The 20,355-nt window shown below is 52.1% G+C and overlaps 1 protein-coding gene across 1 annotated transcript in view; it reads right to left on the bottom strand.

Annotated features, from left to right (window-relative positions):
- ADAMTS16 (ADAM metallopeptidase with thrombospondin type 1 motif 16) overlaps positions 1 to 20,355 on the bottom strand; it is a 160,419-nt gene that overhangs the window by 39,245 nt on the left and 100,819 nt on the right. The window contains exon 18 of the mRNA XM_043601460.1: positions 4,668 to 4,794. Within this exon, the coding sequence (XP_043457395.1) occupies positions 4,668 to 4,794 (127 nt within the window). The remainder of the gene's footprint in view (positions 1 to 4,667; positions 4,795 to 20,355) is intronic.

Raw genomic sequence — 20,355 nt, forward strand, 5'->3', positions numbered from 1 at the left:
CAAAGTGTAGGCAGAAACAGTCTGCCTGGTGGAGAGGACTACAGAGCTGCCTCGGCATGACTCAATAACACGAGAGAACAAAGTATACTTGGTCACAATCTGCTTTAAAGCGTAGGCTGCATTCCTGGGGGAATCGCGGAGACGGAGAAGAAGGACCCGCTTCCCATCTGGGAAGTATTTCCTCTTGCACCTCCCGTACACTGTCGGGGAAGCCGTGCTGCGGTGTTCATGCTTCCAAAACCAGACACGAGCTGAGATAAATGACACAAAGAGCCACTCCATTTAGGTAAACTGAGAAATGTAAAAGGGAGTAAGTATCTGTGGTTGCTGGCTTGTGTTTCAAAGGCAAGCGAGACAAGAGCCCGATTCACGCTCAGATGAAGACAGAGGTGGCTAGGCCCTGGGAGCCCAGGCTGCCGGCCGTTCCGGGGCCAGTGGGGGGCCGGCCCCCAGTGCGGAGCCCAGACCCGGGGAACAGCTGGGGACCATGGACCCCGCTCATCTGGCCACGATGCTCCTGCTGGCTGGAGCCTCGCAGACATTTTAAGATGAGCTTCCTCCAGTGAGGACACTGCTGGATGCCCAGCCCACCGCTCCCCGTAGAAATTTACGAGCTGGGGGAGCCCATCCGGGGAAGGGCCCTGGCCTTGACGGCCCTCCAGCTGTGCGCCTGAGATGCAGGTGTGCATGTGGATGCCGACAGGGAGGTCAGGAGCTACAACCCACGCGGTAGCAGCTTCTCATTTCAGTTAAAGACAAGTAGGCTGTGCATTAAGATGTTTTAGACTCTGCTCTCGGTCCTTTGGGGACTCTGCCTCCGGCACAACACGAAACACCGGATTGCACCTGCTGTGTCTTGCATTTAGTTAGACCGGGAGGACAGGGCTCAGCTCTCAGAGGCACTGGGTACACCTGCCGTGGCTCTGACAGTCACAGGGGAACACCCGCCCCGGGACAGGCACAGGGGAACACCCGCCCCGGGACAGGCACAGGGGAACACCCGCCCCGGGACAGGCACAGGGGAACACCAGCCCCAGGACAGGCACAAGGGAACGCCTACACTCGCAGCAGACAGACTCTAATAAGAAAGGCACATGCCCTCGAGGTTGCACAAATGAAACTTGGCTTTTCTGCCCATGTAACCAGGAACAAGAAGTTGCCAGTATTCCGGGCAGGAGACAAATGCGCCTCACATCACGGAGGAAGACAAAACAACTTTTTACATTAAGATCTACTTCCCCAAGTCAACTGTTAAAGTAACGATCCACAAGCACTACCGTACATAAGATAAGTTGATTCCTCTGTGTTTTGTCATAGACAGTCTTGCTTCACAGACTAAATAAATAGCTGATGTGAATTTGTTTCTCCTTTTAGAGCACAAATAAAAACGGCCAAGGGTTACTGAGCGCTTAGCACACGTACTGCGCTAAGAGCTTTTACGTGCATTCCCTCGACACACGCTCGCTCTCTGTTTACCCCCAAATAACCACATGGATGCCCAGCGGGATGTTCCGCATCCCCCTCCCAGCTCGTCCCACGGGAGCATCAGTGATGCGGGTGCCTCCTGGGGTCCCCTTCTCTTCCTCTCCCGTTCCGTGGGCCGCGGCAGGGCCGGCCTCAGTGTGCCAGCGCCAGCCGTGTGGGAGATCTGAACCAGCTTGCTGGCTGCACGGCCCACGCCTTTCCGCAAGCTGCCGAGTGCACTTCTAATCCTGGCCGACCCCGTCCACTCCGTCGAAGTGACACACATAGCTGGGGCCGGGTAGTACAAGACATCGGGCCTCGGTTATCTGCGGGGGATGTTAGGAATCTCCCAGCAGGAAAGCATGGCATTCGTCTTACGGCCAAGCTTAGGGCTGTCTCCAAAAGCCTTCTCCTTCGGAGAAAACTACACATACTCGAACACATGAGACGTAAACCCAAGAGCCAGATGGACGGGGGCCTTTGGCTGTTGGGTAGATGACTCTGGGGGGACCTCACCCTGTGTCTACCTGCTGTTTCCACACCCCGGTTCTAACTTTCCCTCGACTGGTCCATTTGCTCTGAACTTTGCCTTCTCTGTCAGCACACAAGGTCCTTGACAGAACTTACATAATAGATTTTACCTAAGTTAAGCACAGAAGATATCAGAGAACATAGAGACGGTTTGAATGCAAATCCCTCAAAACCAGAAAGACAAACCGCAGGGAAGCACAGGAGGCCCAGCGAGAAACCCAGCGGGCTGCACAGGTGACTTACAGGAAAAACGAGGGACCTTCTAACCCGTGTAGACGCTCCAGCCTCTCCTGCTTCCGGGTCTGAGCCCTGTATGGGTTACAGACGCAGAGAGGTCTGTTCTGGGGTCCCCACTATCAGTTCACATCTGAGTTAGGTGCTGCTTAAAATCACCAAGCTGGCAGCCGGGCGCTGGTGACTTAGTCCCGGGCTGGGTGTTTTCTCGACGTCGCTTCTAGACAAGCCTCACCGGACAGACAGGCAGGCAGGCTGGACGGCAGGAGGGTGAACCGCTCACGGACGTGCGGGGCGACAGCACACGCGTACTAACCATCCCCAGTTCTCTGGGGCTCTAGACTCGGACGAGTCTGCCTCCACAAGTAACTACGAAGGCTGGTTTCTCCTGCACCTGAAAATGACACGCGCACACTTCTCTTGGTCTACGTGAAGGGGATTCCTCTACGGCTAACCTCCTAGCAGCTAACCAGCTGCTTTTGGGCACCCCACATCAGTTCCTGCCCCAGCAAGAACTCAGCACGATATCTTAAGAGACCCTCAGTGCACATGGCAACCCCTCTAAACATCCCTATCTTCACATGATGAGGTGTTGATCCAGGATCTAAGGTCACAGTGACGTCAACGCTGGGTCACTTGCAACACAGGTGCAGAACTGGCTGTCCAGGAAGGAAGAAGGAGTCAAGTTTGTGCACCAACTCGACAGGAGGCTGCAGGAACCCTGGCTATCTGGCCCTCTGTTTCCTTTGGACAGGATGATCATGTTTTCTAAGTTTATTTATTTATTTGGAGAGAGAGGGAGAAAGAGAGAGAGTGTGTGTGCATGAGCAGGGGAGGGGCAGAGAGAGAGAGAGAGAGAGAGAGAGGGAAGAGAGAGAATCCCAAGCAGGCTCTGTGCTGTCAGCGCAGAGCCCAGCACGAGGTTTGAACTCACAAACCACGAGATCACAGCCTGATCTGAAACCAAGAGTCGGACGCTCCACCCACTGAGCCCCCAGGTGCCCCCGTATCCTGTATGGCTATTTCTGCAGCCAATGGTGCCCAGCTGGTGCCAGCCTCCCTCTGCCAACCTCAAGACTCTTCTCTGAGACTATCCAGGACTTTGTGCACTTGGTACGTCACCTCGGACACAGAGCCCACAGTGAGTGTCCAGCTCAGCACACGCATGGGGTGCACGGGCCGGCTGAGGGATATGAAGCGGGTGCCAAGGTGTGTGGCCATCCCAAAAGCCTGCGCGGTCCCAGGAAGGATCCCTGGGTGGGCGCCCGGTGCACTGGGGGTGACGGGTCCCAGGCGCCAGAGTCCTCGTGTCCGTTTCGACCAGCATGTCTCCCCACCGCAGGCCGTGGGGTGTGGAGCTGAGGCAGCCGGGAGGTTTTGTGAGGCGGTGGGTCCCCAGCCCCCGGGGTTCCCCCACTCGCCGTGGTGGGAGAAAAGCTGCCGATCTCTCAGATGCGGATAAGCCAACCCCGTCTCCATCCAGAGCCAGTGACCAGGGACCCGGACAGCTCAGAGACAGAGGGAGGTGATGCCTCTCTCCCTCTAGCGTGTCCCTGTCTCCCGGAAAAGCATCATGCTTCTGAGGCATCTCTCAGCAAACCTGCAATCGGTTCGCCAGTGGCTGGACATCTTTAAGATCGAGGTGTTTGACATGATCTTGGGCCGATTTTAGGGCCGTCGGCTGCGCAGAGAACCCAGCTGGGGTCAGATGCCCGTTGTGTTACTCAGAGGATTTTCACAGCCCCTCTGGGACACGTCCCCCGTAAAGTTGAGGGGACTGAGCACCAGAGAGGTGAAGGGTGCACCCAGGGTGTGACGGCTGGCGGCAGGGCCGGGCGGTGGCCACTCGCGGGGGTCCTGCCCAGCCCAGCGACACAGGGCACCTGCACTCTACCGAGAACTGTCTCGGGGCAACGGTCCTGGTGGGGGAAGGGGAACGGGGAGCCAGAGCGCCCCCTGGCTTTCTCAGCTCAGTCTCATGCGTGCATGCGTGTCTGTGCAAACACACGCATGTACACGTGCGCCCTACAGTCATCCACACTGCCCCGCACCACCTGGCAGGCCCGTGAACGGGTCCCTCCGACACGTTTCACGCGGTAGGGCAAAGCAGACCGGAGCAAAAGGCCCAGAGGCGGAGAGGGAAAACGCTGCTGTCGCCACGGTACACGATCGCTCCTGCCGGCCCGCAGTGATTGCGGTAAAAGTCAAGCCAACGGGATGCTGTCGTGAGAACTCCCACTTCTATTCCCAAGAGCCTCGGGACCACTTCCCGCCAAACATACCCGTTCAGGAAGGTCTGGGTGCTTTTGCCTCTTCGCTGTTCCAGATGCCGTGGCAGCACGTGGCACTTCCATTCTCCGGACGCAGGCGCACCAGAGGCTCGCCAAGTATATTCGCAAACCTGCGAGACCTGTCTGGGCGACCACAGCCGTTCTTACCTGGGAGGACAGGCGGACACTTTGCAGGAGACCACCCCTGTGACGGGTCGGGTGTGGGGATTGCAGAGAGACGTATTCACTGGAAACCTCAGGTCTCTGTAGCAGCCTTCTCTGGTGGTCATGTGTCCTGCGGGAAAGAGCGCAGCGCAGAACAAAGACTGAGACATGTGCCCCGCGGTAAAACACAGATAAAGAGCTAATGAAAGCTCTTTTGAAAAAGCGTCTACCATATGGGCATGTCTTTAAGTTCATAACCAATTAGCCAACTACTGACCTACCAGGACTTTCCTGACCTGTCTTTGCCATTTTTATTAGTAAATTCCGTCAGTTCCAAGCCGTGCAGATTTCCCTCCTAGCTCTGAACATCGTTAAAGGCGACACGTGTCGTGTAATTGGTGCCAACAGACGTTGGATGAAACATACCAGTTCTCTTCTGTTGTGTCCAGAGTTGGGAACACCGCCCACTTCTCCAAAGAAACACAGTATGCCTGGCTTGTGTTTCCACTCGAGAAGCAATCGGTAAGAAACCAGAAACGTAGACAAAACAACACACAAAGCTGTTTGTCGCCAGAGAACTCAGAGTTAAATACTGCCATGGTGGTAAGCTGACTAGAGACGTTTTCACAATCGTGACTAACGTGTTGTATCGAATGAGGTTAATGGAAATGACTGAAATGAAAGCTCGTTTAATTCTCAGCCCCCACTTACATCCCCAGGGCTGATTATGGCTTTGAAGACATGCCCAAATTTGTTCAGTATTTCAATTCATTAAATTTACCAAAAAAGTGCTATTCTTTACATGATGCACCTAGGAGAGTCAAACTCAGAATGTTGGTTCGCCAACAAGAAGAATGTTGGGTAGAGAAGGAAATGGAGGGTCAGCGTTTAACGGGCACATTGTCTGTTTGGGAAGATGAAAAAGATATGGACACGGACAGACGTGATGTCTGGACAGCAGTGTGAACGTACTTAACGCCATGGAGATGTGCGCTCAACAATGGTCACACGGTGAATTTTCCGTGAGTCTATTTTACCACCACACGAAGAGAACTCTAACTAGAGACCCATTTTGAAGGAGGATACTAAAGAGTTCATCCAACGGAGAGAAAACTAAAGAGAAAGAACCACACTAGTACTGATGAAAAATTAACGCAATGCAATCTATTAAGTTCTAGAAATGATGTGGCCCCTCTGGCCCCCTGGTCTGCCGCCCCGGCACAACTCAGAGTGCCCTCCTGTACCCAACTTGATCCCCCCGCCAGGCAAGGAAAAGACCAAAGGAGTGGTGTCAGGGAGGAAACAGCGGGTTACGGACCCAGGCACAGCCATCGCTCACGCTAGGGGCCGTGGGAAGACGAATTCTTCTTTACTCAAGGAAAACTATACGTCTCTAAAATACACACTTGACATTTTGGCTTCGCTTTGAAAGAAGGAATGAGACAAGTCAATGTCTTCAATGCAGAAAGGTACACTCTCTGGGGAACTGGTTTTCTTCAGTAGCCAGGGGAGGAGAGGAGTCCCTGGGTCTAACAGGGAACCACCACGCAAGCTCGTGTGTCTGAGCCCCAAACTACCCACTTCCTGGGGCCAAAGCCCAGAAGGTGCTGCTGTAAGACCACAGGTGGTGGTTTCACAGGACCCATGCAGTTTTATAAAAGTTTTCAGTTCTCTGCTAACTTTTCACAATCATATTTCTAATCAAGCTGTGTAGTTTCTATTTGGTGCTCCCTGATGTAAATTTTGCAATTATTCCTATTTTTTAAAATGTCTATTTATATTTGAGAGAGAGAGAGAGAGAGAGAGAGAGAGCGCAGAGGAGGGGCAGAGAGGGACACACAGAATCCGAAGCAGGCTCCAGGCTCCGAGCTGTCAGCACAGAACCGACGCGGGGCTTGAACTCACGGACCATGAGATCCTGACCAGAGCCAAAGTCAGACGTTCAACAGACTGAGCCACCCAGGCGCCCCCTGATAGAAAAATCTTATATAATATATCAGTCGCTCCTCACACATCTAAGCCAGCTCTTTCTGCCCACACATCCTGTCCCTGTACTTCAATAAAAACAACTGTTGGTACCGAAGACGTCTCAAGAATTGCACCTTGGCCGTGGCTCCGAACCCAACACCTGACCCCATCACGGGCACCTGCAGATTACAGACGCAGCGCTCCAAAACGCGAACTTGGCGTTGGACTCCACCTCAGAAGGAAGTGTGTCCCACACTGTCCCACAGCGTCCTTGAGACAGTGACCGGCGGCCGTGTGTCCTGTCACTGTGTCACACATGGCCCAGACACAGACACACAGACACTGGCATGCCTTCTCAAGACCTTGCAGGGGTGTGTCCATCCCCTCAGGAGGGTCGTGCCCCCTGTCAGCTCTGGCTAAGGTCCCCCCGCTGCCTGCTGGACACACGGACCAGGCTGTTGAACAAATACACAAACACAGACCCATCCTTGCAAAGCAGGCTTCCTGAAACTCCACCTGCCCGGGGCCCAGGGTCTCCTATGTGGTCAGTGGGGTCAGCCTCGTAGCCCCTGACTCGACGCCTTCCTCCAGGATTCCTCCAGGTCCAATGTCAAACGGATCCCAAGGACCTTTCCCTTTAAACACACACACTCTCATGCCGCTAAGCAGATCAGAAGCCTACTTTCCTTGTTTTAAACTCGAGGCTTCCTAGCCCTGCCCTCCCAGCCTCTCTGTGTCCTTCGGCGGTGACCTCCCTGCTCCTCTGATTACAAAGCCGGTCCACAGGCTGTCTCCTCTCTCCCTGGAATTCGTCCTCCACTGCCATCCCCTCGGCACACCTGGCAGATTTCTTCTCCCCTTAAATGAGACCCAAACGCCCGCTCCTCTGGAGTCCTTTGGTCAGCGGCTCCTGGGCTTGAGTGGGCATCAGAACCCCCTTGGACTTGACACACAGAATGCGGCGCCCACCTCCAGAGTTCCTGATTCAGCGGGTCTGGGGTGGGGACTGAGGATTACTTCTCACCAACACTCAGGTGTTTTGCTGCTGCTGGGAACGGGGACCACACTTTGAGAACCACCGCTCTAGGCAAACTCAGAAGCCAAGACCTTTGGGTCTGGGGCTACAGGGGTGCGAGAGAGTAAGAAGTCAGTGTTGGCTTTTTGTCTCCTCCGGGCACAAGGCTCCTAAAACCCTTAAGAACTCCTGAGCTATAAGAGTATCTTTTGTATGCTAATGAGTGACTGGAAGCTGGGGCCCTGGGGAGCTCAGGATGGGGCTGGTCTCCAGAAAGATCCAGGGAGGAATAAAGGATTAGAACTTTCAGCCCCACCTCTACCCTCCAGGGAAGGGAGAGGGGCTGGAGATTGAGTTCATCAGCCACAGGCACTGATTTAATCAAGCAGGGCTATGTTACAAAATCTCCATGGAAACCCTAAACCACGGGGCTCAGAGAGCTTCTGGGTGGTGAGCACATCGGCATTCTGAGAGGGTAGCACACCCCAAGTCCACAGGGACAGAAGCTGCACCACGAGAGACCCTTAGAGAAGTCTCCCTCTGTACCCTGTCCTCTGGTCCTTCACTCCTTTCCTTTCTAATAAATCAGTGCTCATGAGGACAGATGAACAAACCCGGAAAGGAGGGATCATGGGAACCCCCAACTTTGTAGCCACGCAACACAGCAGTGGGGGTACCCCGGGCACCCAGTACTTGCGACTGGTGTTTGAAGGGGAAACAGCCTCCTGGGACTGAGCCCTTAACCCTCTAGAATCTGAGTGACTCCAGGTAGGTGGTGTCAGAACTGAACTGTAGGCATCCCGTTGGCTGCTGGAAAGTTGGTGGTTGTTTGTAACAAAGACTTGGCCACCCACTTGGTGTCAGAAGAGTGAGTAAAGACAGTCCAGGCGAGGCTAGCTCAGGCTTGCGCTCATCTGTCCTGGCGAATGGTCACAGTGACCCTCTCGCTCTCAAAGCACGCGGGTGTGGGCAAGACACACGGTGTGTCCAAGGACAAGTTCGGTTAGGATGTACGTGTCATCCCTTGGGGCGTCTTTCTGGAGGGCAGAGAGCATGGGCCGCCTGGCTCTCTAATCCCCGTAGCGTGTGTGGGTCAGTCTGTCCCCGCGCTGCCAGGACGGGCCAATTTCATTACATTCGGTAGCTTCTAAGATCAGACATGTTAATAGTGGGGGAGCTAATGCTTGGCCAAAACATCATCAAAGTACAGGTGTTTTCCCTTCTTTATACATGACTTAGGACGAGCTGGGCACCGTGTGGATGACTCACCTGTATACGGATGCAGAGACGAAATGTGAGTCAATGTTTTATGAACCTGCTTTTCCACTTGCTAACAAGGAATAAGCAACTATACAATTAGAAAAAAGAAACAAACATGTGTTTAAGCTGTTCTGTAAAGAATCTTGGGGACTCCCGAAATTAAGCCCGTTTATCATAATGATCCAATTTGTAAGAGGCCACACTGAGCAACAGTACAATTTCCTGAAACTGCTAAGAGTTTGTGCCCTAAAGAAAAGAGAAGGAAAACTAATCTTTTTTCTCCATTTATGTGTCGATTCGAAAGGGTACTGTTTTATTCTTTAACCAAGCTCCTATGACTTTTTAGGAGGTGTGGCTCTATAAATAACAGCTTCAGTTTCATTTCCTGTTTTGAAATTAAAGATGTGAAATCCCGCTTCCGCTCAAGTCTCAACAAACCATCAGGCCTTAATGGTCACTGTTGGTTCCGGGCAAGTTACGGGCTCTCGATCAAACAAATACGAAATTTGGTTCTACTCTGAAACAGAAAAAACAAGTTTACTTGATTAAAGTGCTTCTTTTTCTTTTTTATTGCACACATTTGTTTGGCTTCACCCCGGACCGCCTCATGTCTGCCAAGTCCCAAGGCTCTTACCTGTGAACTGGGTAAGGGGGAAATCTGGAGCTAGGAATTCCTGAAATAATTTAGGAATGCACTCAATATATGTATATCTGTAACCCAAAGGAAGTCTGATGCATGTGCACATTCCAACTCTGCCAGTTATTTTCTTAGCTAGTGATTTTGGAGGCTTTCCTTTGTCTTAGCGGGGCACCGCTGGCCTGTAGGGCAACAGCATTATCTGCTGGGAAGCATGGCGGCACCCATCGTAAGACTCGCGGCAAGACCCCGGATCCTGCCCACTAAGTGCCAGGAGCGCTCACTCTCTGACATCGTGGCGATCATGCCTGCACACATTTCCAAGTGCCCCTTACGAGGGGGAGTGCACGTTTGCATTGACGACCCTGTAGAACATAAGCGGATAAGGAAGAAAAGTCTATGATTAGGAAAAGAAAGGGGGAGTGCAACCCATTGCCTTGACCATTTTAGCAGTTCATAGAAATAGATCAAAATGGGAGGGTGAATGACGTAGGCTCAAAAAAATTCATTTAAGAAAAGAACAATGAGGAACAGGCTATAAAGCAGAATTCACGGGATGCAGCTAAAAGTAATACTCCGAGGACCATTCATAGCCTTAAATGCTCACACCAATAACCAAGACCAGAAACACAAGAAGGTAATGTCGAATGAGGATGTGAAAAAAAAAAAGGATAGCCTGAGCAAGTAGAAAGAGTTGATCTAGATTGAAATGGAAATCAATGTATTAGAAAATGAACAGATGTCAAAATACTTGATGCAAACATGGGCAAACAAGTTATAAAAGGGAAAATGGAAACTCCAAGAGCTGATTTGGGGGGAGGGTTGTACTTGCTTGTCCGTGAGACTGTGGGTTAGATTCCCACCGATGCAGGAAGCAGCAGAGAGTTATGGCTGCGTCCCTACTCCCTGGCAGCAGCAGGCACTGGTACGGGCCCTGGCAGTCATGAGGTTTGCAGCAGTGCGGGCACTTTCCTGGGAATCATCTGCGCCGAGGCTGGCTTGGCTCTGATCATCATGGGTGATTTCTGGAATGTTCCACAACCTCCTGATTCTTTAATAGCCAGAGTGAGAACTAATGGTGTCTTTCTCTCTGACCTTTACTCCTCCACCCTTTCCAGCTATTTTGTAAGCAAACGATCTTTTATATTAAATACCTTCCTGTGTAACATGCCTAGAAAAGTTTCTGTTTTCCTGGCTCACCTGTCACTGATACGCCAGCCTAATGAAAAAATAAGGAACAAGCACAAATATGCAAGACACGAAATGAGAACAAGAAAATATGCACACTTAGAAGAAGTGAAGGCAACTTAATGAGGGCACTTTGGTCCAATTTGTAAACACAGCATTTACAATATTGAAGAAAAAGCTGGTTTTCTTAATGAGCAAAACTAACTCCAGAAGAGAGAAATAGTCTATGCAGTCTAATTACCATACACAGTACAAAACTGTATTGAAGACCTCATTCCTGAAAACATAACAGACTCAGACGCTTCAAATAGATTCTACCAAAAGTAAAAGAAGAGAGAATTTCAATGCCAGCTAAATCATGCCAGAGCATAAAAAAATAAGAAAGGTTTCCAACATTAAAAAAGTGCCTTTTAGGGGCGCCTGGGTGGCTCAGTCGGTTGAGCAGCCGACTTCAGCTCAGGTCACGATCTCACCGACCGTGAGTTCGAGCCCCGCGTTGGGCTCTGGGCTGATGGCTCAGAGCCTGGAGTCTGCTTCCGGTTCTGTGTCTCCCTCTCTCTCTCTCTGCCCCTCCCCTGTTCATGCTCTGTCTCTCTCTGTCTCAAAAATAAATAAACGTTAAAAAAAAAGTGCCTTTTAGCACACAAAAGAAAATTGCAGCCCCATGATACTTAGTGATATTAATGCAAAAAAGGAAAATCAGTCGGGAGGACAGAATCAAGTAGCACACTGAAAAAAATAGAAGCTACATCACCAGCTGTTGTTTCATAGCAGGAATGTCAGGATGGTTCAATATTAGGAAAAGCAGTTTTTTATTTTTATTATTTACATAAGAGAGAGGGGTGGGGAGGGGCAGAGAGAGAGGGAGACACAGAATCCGAAGCAGGCTCCAGGCTCTGAGCCGTCAGCACAGAGCCCGATGTGGGGCTCGAACCCATGAACTGTGAGATCGTGACCTAAGCCAAAGTCAGATGCTCAACCTACTGAGCCACCCAGGCGCCCCTTTAATTTCTTAATTTTAACAGATTGAGAACAAACATAAACTGCCCCGTATATGTAATAATGTTTAGCACGTGACAAACTTACCCTCCATTTTGAAAAAAAAGGTTAATAAAATAGGCAGCAGGTGAATATTTATTCTCACCAATATTTTGTGTATTTGTACGAGTTTCTGTGTATATCTATGTTTCTAGATAGATTTGGATAGAGATGTTTGTATGTTTATTCAAGCTGAGAAGCCAACATTATGGGAAACAGTGGAAAATTTCCCATTAAGGGATGGAATAAAGAAGAACTTTACTCATGACCCCTGGAGTGAAGATGATTTTGGAGACGCTGGCTCATACAGTTAGACCAGCAGACAGGATATGAACATTACATCAGGGGAGCAGCTTCAGGAGGTATGATTATGTATCTAGAGAACTGACGGAGACAGAGAGGGGGGGGTGACCGCGGGTTGGTGGGTAACCAGGGAAGATACAGCGAGGGACCCAGGCTGAGCTGAGATAGGGCACAGCCGCCCGTGGGAGGAATAGGCACCACCGCTGAGATGGCCTAAATCTGTTCCTGGGGGGGTGGGGGCCATCCCGGGGACCGTCCAGCAGGATGTTCCCAGGACCAGACCCACGGGGGCGCAGAGCTGCGCAGCAGAAGACAGCAAGGCCCCCGTGGTGAAAGGCAAGAGGGAACCTGGGGGAGAAGGGATCTGCTGCTTGCAGGATGGTGAGCAAGTGTCAGGAAGGAATGTGTTTTCAGAGGCAGGAGGCCCAAGGCCCTGGGGGGTGGTTGTGGGGGTAGGGGGGAGGCCGGAGAGGGACGGAAGATGGCCAGGGAAGTCCCGTGGGCTGTGGGGCACAGAGAGGGGTCATGGTGTCGGGACTGGAAGCCGTGTCAAAGGTGAGGGGCAGAAGGGTGCCAGTCGGTGGCTGGTGGGCAGGACGGAAGGAAAGGAATGTCGTCCTCATGAACAGGTGCGCAGGGAGGGCAGGAGAGACAGAGAGGGCGTGGGAGAAGGAAGGAGGAGTTGTCTGAAGGCTGAGGACGCCTGAGCACGTTTACGGACCAGAAGGGGGGAGACACAGAAGGAGAGGAAGGGCCTGTCTGGTGGCGGCGAGGAATGCGGGTGACAAGGTGCAGGCTGTCGACGGAGCATCAGCTTTGGAAGGAGGAGCACGTCCTCTGGATCAAAGACAGGACTGAGCAAGGGGGACCCGTGGCCTGGTGGGGACAAGCGGGGCTGACATTCAGCCTCCCTGCGGAGGGGACCCGAGCTGCACGGGGACAGGGACGCACAGAGAAACCACAGAGCCCATCACGCCATCTGCCACCCCGGGCCCGGCTTCCAGCTGGCTTCCGAGGGCAGGTGAAGTGCAGCCACAAAGACCAGGAGGTCTGGGACCGAGGGAGCAGGGACTCAGCTCTCCGGACACGGAAAGCACGTGGGCAGAGATGCTAACAGCCCGACTCTGGACGTTGTCCAGGAAAGTTCTTGCCTGTAATCCTCCCCCCCTCACCATCCACTCAACCCGTCTTAAGTCCCCTCCCAGAGAGCATCAAGCTGACCTCTGGCCATCACAGTCCCTGGTGGGCAACCTTCTGCTGCCACTTACTGGATCACTGCAGCGTCCACTGAAGTCCCTGTTCTTTCAGAGCCGGCTCTGCCCAGGGAAGCGGATTCCCCTGCGACTCCTGAGCGCGAGCGGTTCCGGCCGTGCCTCTGACGGCTGCCTGGGGCTCCGGGCAGGGGCCTGGCGACTGGGCTTTCCATACAACGTTAGGAGAGAAGTCCCCTCACAGAGACACAACAGCAGGGACTCCCTGCATGGGTCCTGAACTGTCGCATGCTTCAAGAACACCGGGGGCATCGCAGAAGCCGTCTGCGGTCCCTCTGTGCCCTAGGGCTCCGGTTCCAGCAGGTGTGGGGCGGGCCCAAGGATCTGCATTGAACAAGTTCTCCAGAGAAGCCGAGGCTGCTGGCCTGGGGCCCCGCAAGGCCCACAGCACCTCAGACACTCTTCCAGAAGATCTCCCCTACCGTCGTCTTACTCTGGTAGGCAGCCGGATGCGAGGGTGAAATCAGATTCTCTACAGCTCCATGCAGCAGATCTCACCTCCCTGCTCCACATCGGTGCCCACAAGCAAAAAAGACTCCGTGTGTGTGCGTGCGTGCGTGCGTGTGTGTGTGTGTGTGTGTGTTCTCTGCCCAAATCAAAGCGTCTCAGACTTTAGGAACTATGCCTTCAGGATACCCACCAAAACATGGAGCCTAACTTTGTAATCACTAAGGAATCTGGGGCGTCTGGAAGGATTCGTTGTTACAGTGTGTTTACATTCATTGTTACAAGCATCACCAACGATGCTGGAGTGAACTGGCTCCAGAATCTGAACGGCCACATTAAAAATGGGCTGTTCACTCAATACCTAGGAAAGGCCTCTGCAAGATGACGGATACGAACAGCGTGGACCTGGGAGGAGGTCACCATTAAGTCTGGAGAAGGGTGCGCGCAGGGAGGGCGCCCGTGGGAAAGACATGGGATGGGATGCACGAAGATGCTCGCAATGACCTTGGGTCAGAGAGTGGTCTGTTTGCAACATTTGTAGCGAAAACTAATCACAACATCTACAGATTTGGGCCTTCAGGAAAACAGACATCTGTCTTGCTGACGTCACAGACACTGGGAAGCGGGAGGTGGGGGCGGGAGGGCCCACAGCCTGTCCCCCCACCTGCCCTGCTTCTCCCTCCCTCTCCTGCTCAGTCTCCCCTGGAAGGCTCGGCATCGAAAGCCTAAAGGGGTGCCCGAGGGCGGGAGGACACAGGCCAAGCAGAGAGCCGACTGTCTGGTTTGTCTTTGATCCGTCTTACAATTGTTGACTGACACAGTGACACAGAAAACCGAACCAGAAAGCAGGACAGGGGCCCCATAAAACACACACCTGTGAACTTGTGCACACGTGCACACACCCACGCACACACGGAAATTCCCGCCCCAGCAGAGGGGAGAGAGGAGGGCAGACTCCCAGTCCGCCCCCCTCCGCACCGGGGCTCCGCCCCCCGGGCTGGACCCAGACTGCACCCCTGTACCCCTAGGGAGTGGCCAGGCGTCACAGGGCCCATGGCCTGGATACTTGGGACCAGGCTTAGGTTATGTTCTAAGAAACTGCTTTTCACAGTTAAGCCAGACCTACAGAGAATCACAGGAGATGAGGTTTTTGTTCTGCCCAAAGACCTGAAAGTCTGTGCCCACAGGCTTGGCTAAGAACAGTCCCATTTCCTCTCTCGACCCTGACTGTTTGCCTTCATTTCTGTATGGAGCCTATCAGATCCTTCAGCACTTCCCCCCAGCGCGCTCTCAAAGTCCTGTCTGCTCCTCTGGTGTCAACCCACTGAGGTCACCGGTGTGTCCCCATCGGTAACCTCACCCGCAGGAAACACGGCAAGACGTACATATTCAGCAAAATAGAAGAGCCCCATGTCTGTACCGCGTCTATGTGTTTTCTCAAAAGGCCTTCTTGGGTTCGTCATCAGAGACTTGTGCTCACCTTAAGTGGATGATTGGCGGACTCAAGACCTCTGGCAGTGCGTTCTTTGGGTAAAGGCCGGTGTCACAGAATGGGACACGGCCAAGGACAGATGCCAAGATGCCAGCCGGGAGGACAAAGGGAAGACAGACCTCCCACACGGAAGAGATTTCGGGCTACCAAACACAATGACGGTTTGGGCATTAGCGTGGGGCGAACGGCGTCACGTCGGGAGGCCCAGGCTTCCCATGACCACAGGGTGATGTGCTGCTCCCCGATCCTGGGCACTGCGACAGAGCCCGGCCCAGCGACCTGAGTCAGCAGTGGGGAGGCTGAGAAATCAGAAGACATTTACAGGATGCCTCTCTGCATCTTCCTTAAAATGCTGCATCCAACAAACTAAGCCATCTGTTACCCAAACTGAAGCTTCCGGGCGGTACCTCGTGCTCTCCGTTCACACCACTTGCCCCTACGCTGCCTCGACGTCCTGCCCCTTGGCCTTTGTCACACCACAGCTGGAAAATGGTGAGCGGTGCTTTGACCCCTCAGCTGTAGCACTTATAAGCATACACACCCGTGCACACACTTCTCCAAGGTTCCGCGAGCCCTCACGCAGCCCCCCCCCCCCCACGTGTGTCCAGAAACTTTGAAGATGGTACCATCATGCAAAATAGGGAGGAATGTGTTCAGCATCCCTGCCCTGGGGCCACTTGGGTAGCAAGATCATTAAGTAACTCCCTCTTGCTTCGAGAGTTTTCTAACCGGCACTGTCCCGTTTCTGAGGCGGACTGTAACGTTTACAGAAAAGAATAGGACCTGACATTTAGTTGGCTGGCCGAGGTGTTAAGAGCTTTACAGGTATTATCTCATTTAATCCTTGAACCCTAGACGGTAGATTACATCATTATCCTCATTTTATACATGGGCTCCCCAAGGCGTAAAAGGCTTAAGTGGCTCGTAAGATCGCGGGTTTCTAAGAGGCACGGCCTCCTCTCCACTCCTGGTGGTCCGGTCAAAAGCATCACGCTGTATGTTACAGCTCATCTAGGCACCACGGGTCACCTACTCACACGGTCCTTTCCTCCACTGTAAGATACGCACGGAGATATTTTAACCTCTGCTTTGGTTTTTGTTTGAGGCAGAAAGAGATTCATAACATTTTCTGTTTTAGAACGCTTCATACACGGAGAACAATTTTCTAAACTATATTTCACTGGCCGTCGAGTAAAGGCCTGGAACAGGGGAAGTCGGATTCTGAACGATGAAACTCACATCCGGGTACTGCTTCCTTCTTTGTGTCCAGAAGCAAGAGGGAGGGGACGGGAGCCCCGGGGAAGCTTCTGGCCGTGGAGGCGTGGAGGGCACCTGTTTCTGGGTAACAGCGGGTGACCCCGTACCACCCTTTCCAAACACGGCCCTCACATATGTGTAAATCGAAACGGTGTCGAGATCCTGCATTTGTCCCCTTGACAAACATGCCCGCGGTGGCTGCCATGGTACAATGTTCGACCCCAGGACACGACAGCTAATAAAAAGCAGCAAAGGCCACTAATCGACCACCACCCAAGACTGCGCCAGCGCTGTCACAGAACCCAAACACAGGGAAGGCAGCAGAGAACAAAATCAGACATACGCCCAGGTCAGGTGTTACAGGGCCACGAACATCCGGGCCACGGGAAATGAGAGTGGCACTGGTCTGGGGTGGTGGGGACCACCACCAGCTTCCCGGGGGCGTCTTGGGGCTCCTCACTGGTGAGTGAACACGGCAGACACACGCTCAGGACTCAGGCAGGTAAAACCAGGGGACGGAGTCCCTTCCTCAGGCCCAAGGAAAAGTTCAGAACATGAGAAAACTCACAGGGAAGAAACCGCTGCGGAAGAGAATCGAGACCAAAGAGAAACAAACCAAGGCGATGGTCGATTCAGGAGGAATGTTGGAAGGATGAGATGGGGGCACGCAGACGTCTTTCCGCTTCAGGACACTTGCCCCTTTCCACGCGGCCGAGGCGCCCAGATCCTGGGCATTCTGCACAGATTAACTCGAGAGCTTAGATGAAATTATCCGATCAATCCGCTATGGCCATTCACCTCCACGTCTGCCTCCACCTGATATCTGGCTGCTGTTTCCCCATGATTAAATCAGATCATGAGTAAAGGAGCAAAGAAAAGGCAGGTTGAGGGGGCTGCTGGCTAGGCCGTCGACGGTATCCGCACGCCCCAGCCTGCAGGCTGCGGGGGCTCACCATCCCCAGGGGCAACATAAAACATTACGGGTCAGGTGCCTATCGGGTGGCTCAGGGATGCCCAAATCCTAGACTATTAAAACGGAAACGGCACGACTCAGCCACACATCAAATGCACTTGCAGATGGCAGGAACGCTCCAGCTCTTAATGTGAAATGGAGATCCCCAGCCCGTATAAACGAGAATAGACATAAAAGCGAATTTAAATATTTCTTTGAGTGTTTTCAAATTTCTGAATATTCCGAGAAAATAAAAATATACGCAGACAGCCATATGCCCAATAGCATTTAGGGTTTCTGGGTTCTGTTTTTACAGCAGGTTATAGATAACTGTGTTTCAGGCGAGCTTCCTATAGAAAGGGGTCTCCTCAACCATGTAGCTGAACGCTTCCTTTTTTATTTTTATTTATTTTTTAATGTTTATTTGTTCTTGAGAGAGAGAGACAGAGTATGAGTGGGGAGGGGCAGAGAGAGAGGGAGACACAGAATCGGAAGCAGGCTCCAGGCTCTGAGCTGTCACCACAGAGTCCAATGAGGGGCTCAAACTCACGAACCACGAGATCGTGGCCTGAGCTGAAGTCAGATGCTTAACCGATTGAGCCACCCAGGCGCCCCTGTAGCTGAGTATTTATTAAGACTCAGGCATTGGTTCTCTGATGGAGGGCACATCTGCTAAGCAATTTCTCAACAGTGCTTACAATCGCTCAACTACTTGTCAGAAAGAAAAATCACATAGTACACAGGAATGCCAGGATCGAACTGGTCAATATTTTTAAATGATCCATATGAGCAGGTAAGAGAGGAGGAGCATAGCGTTTAAAGGATACAGTAAGGAAGTCGAAGAGCACCAGCCTCTAACTGCGGACAGCCCAAAGCTACCTCCTGCCCATGGAAGGTGGTGAGTTTTATGAGCACTGCACTCAGGCTTCACCTCTACCTTTACATGGAAACCGGCTCTGGCCAGCTCTCGGGAAATCATTTTTAAATGTTCACATTTTGCCAAAGTGTCTGGAAGGGGAGTACACGGTCTGAAAGACTATGATTTGATCAGACTATCTCCAAGTTTTCACTAATTCTAAGTGTAGAGTGAATTCCAGCTGGGGTCAAAAGCCCATTCCTTCTTTTATGAGGAAACGGAAACCGATCATTTAGGTAAAACTGTAGGAAACCTAAGGAAAACGAGAAGAGATTCCACAAATGAACGCACGCAGTCTCTGGGTCTCTGGGAAAGCATGCATCATATCTGCCGCTTGTGCTAGAGATTCATGGATGTGTCGCGAATGAGCACTGAAGGTCCTTGAAATCAGAGGAGGGAGAAGGAAACCAGAGTGGGTGAATTCCTGGGATCTGCTCAGGGTCTAGATGATTCCCAGGTGTGCGTAGGTGACAGCTGTGCCTGGCATGGTCACACTGAGCGTACGGTGTCCTAATGCGCCCCTGAGCCCCAAGGGTGGTGGTCATGGTCATTTACGGATGGCCCTTTGATGTCCTCATGCGTCTATTCTGCTTCACAAGGAACTGGCCAGAATCTCCGATTTCCCTGATGCACTGACCTGTCCTAAACGGCATAGGGACATGCTGCTCCTCTTGCTGTTGGCAGTCAGGACCATCTTTCCGGTTCCAGGGCAGCAGGACTTGAAGCCCCACAGCAGGAGCAGGGTGGGCAGAGCCAGGCGTGACCATGTGACGGGAACGTGACCTCGGACCGACACTTGAACCCACCGCCCCTGATCTGGGAGGTGTGCCCAAACTGGGGAGCTTCAAGCAACAAGTAAGGATCCCTGCTTCCTGGCAAGGGATAAGCTACCCCATTTCACCTGGGCCCTTTGAGCACACTTGGAGACATGAGCGGGGGTGGACATCACAGCCCAACCCCCCGAGGAAGGTGCTCTCTCTCCAGGAAATTAATCAGGGTGTTGGATAAAGACACGGAGGCATTTTTATGAACTCGGTTCAAAGGTAACCCAATGCAGGGAGGAAAGAACGGGAACCATTTCACATTGGCCTCTGGGACCCAGAAGGCCAAGCTCAGCCTTTAGTTATAGTTTAAAAAAATATATATACGCTTTTCTAAGATTCAGAGCATTCTAGCAAAGTAAGGATGGGGACGATGTCATCTGAAGCGGTTGTTGTGACAAGAGAGGGTGATGTCAGCCAATTGGCAGAGTAACTGGGTTGACAGCATGGGGGCCATCTCGGGGCGACCCAGGCTGCCCCGCTGCGACTGAGACGTTCAAGGTCAGCTGGACCCTCACTCCCTGTGCCTCGCTCTCCGGTCCTCTGCGTATTCAGACCTGCGCACACCTGAGTCCCTCCTCTCTCCAGATTGTTTGTGTTTTTGAGGACAGAGCCAGCGTATATAATTTTTCTTTACAGACCTCTATCTTAGCATAACACCTCACACATTTAAGGAGGAAGGGCTGGATTGAAGTCCTCCTTCCGTGGCTGGAGTGTGCGGATGCACCACAGTTCATCAGCTGCAACGCTAACTTTTCATGTGAGCTAACGATGATGTTACTGTTTCACTGTTCAACTCACAGACCAGGGGAATTAAGTAAGTCTCTGGATCTTTCCCCCCTGGCTTCAAGATGTTTGAAGCTCAGATCTGTGCCCACAAATGTTTGCTGACTCCACAAGTGAAGGAATAAACGAATGCTTTGACATCAATAAGATGGGGGCAAGGTTGCTAATGATCCCATTCCATTTTCTAGCCCTAATCACTAAACGAATGAAGCTTACTTGTACTATTGGTAGATGGTGAAGAGAATATTCTTGGAAAAGTATAAGAGAGGCTGGTTTACAAACTACTTTTAAGATTTGTCTGAGAAATTTTAATTGTGAATCAGATAAATAGTTTCACTTG

The sequence above is a fragment of the Prionailurus bengalensis genome, chromosome A1, assembly GCF_016509475.1.
Source record: "Prionailurus bengalensis isolate Pbe53 chromosome A1, Fcat_Pben_1.1_paternal_pri, whole genome shotgun sequence".
Lineage (NCBI taxonomy): Eukaryota > Metazoa > Chordata > Mammalia > Carnivora > Felidae > Prionailurus > Prionailurus bengalensis.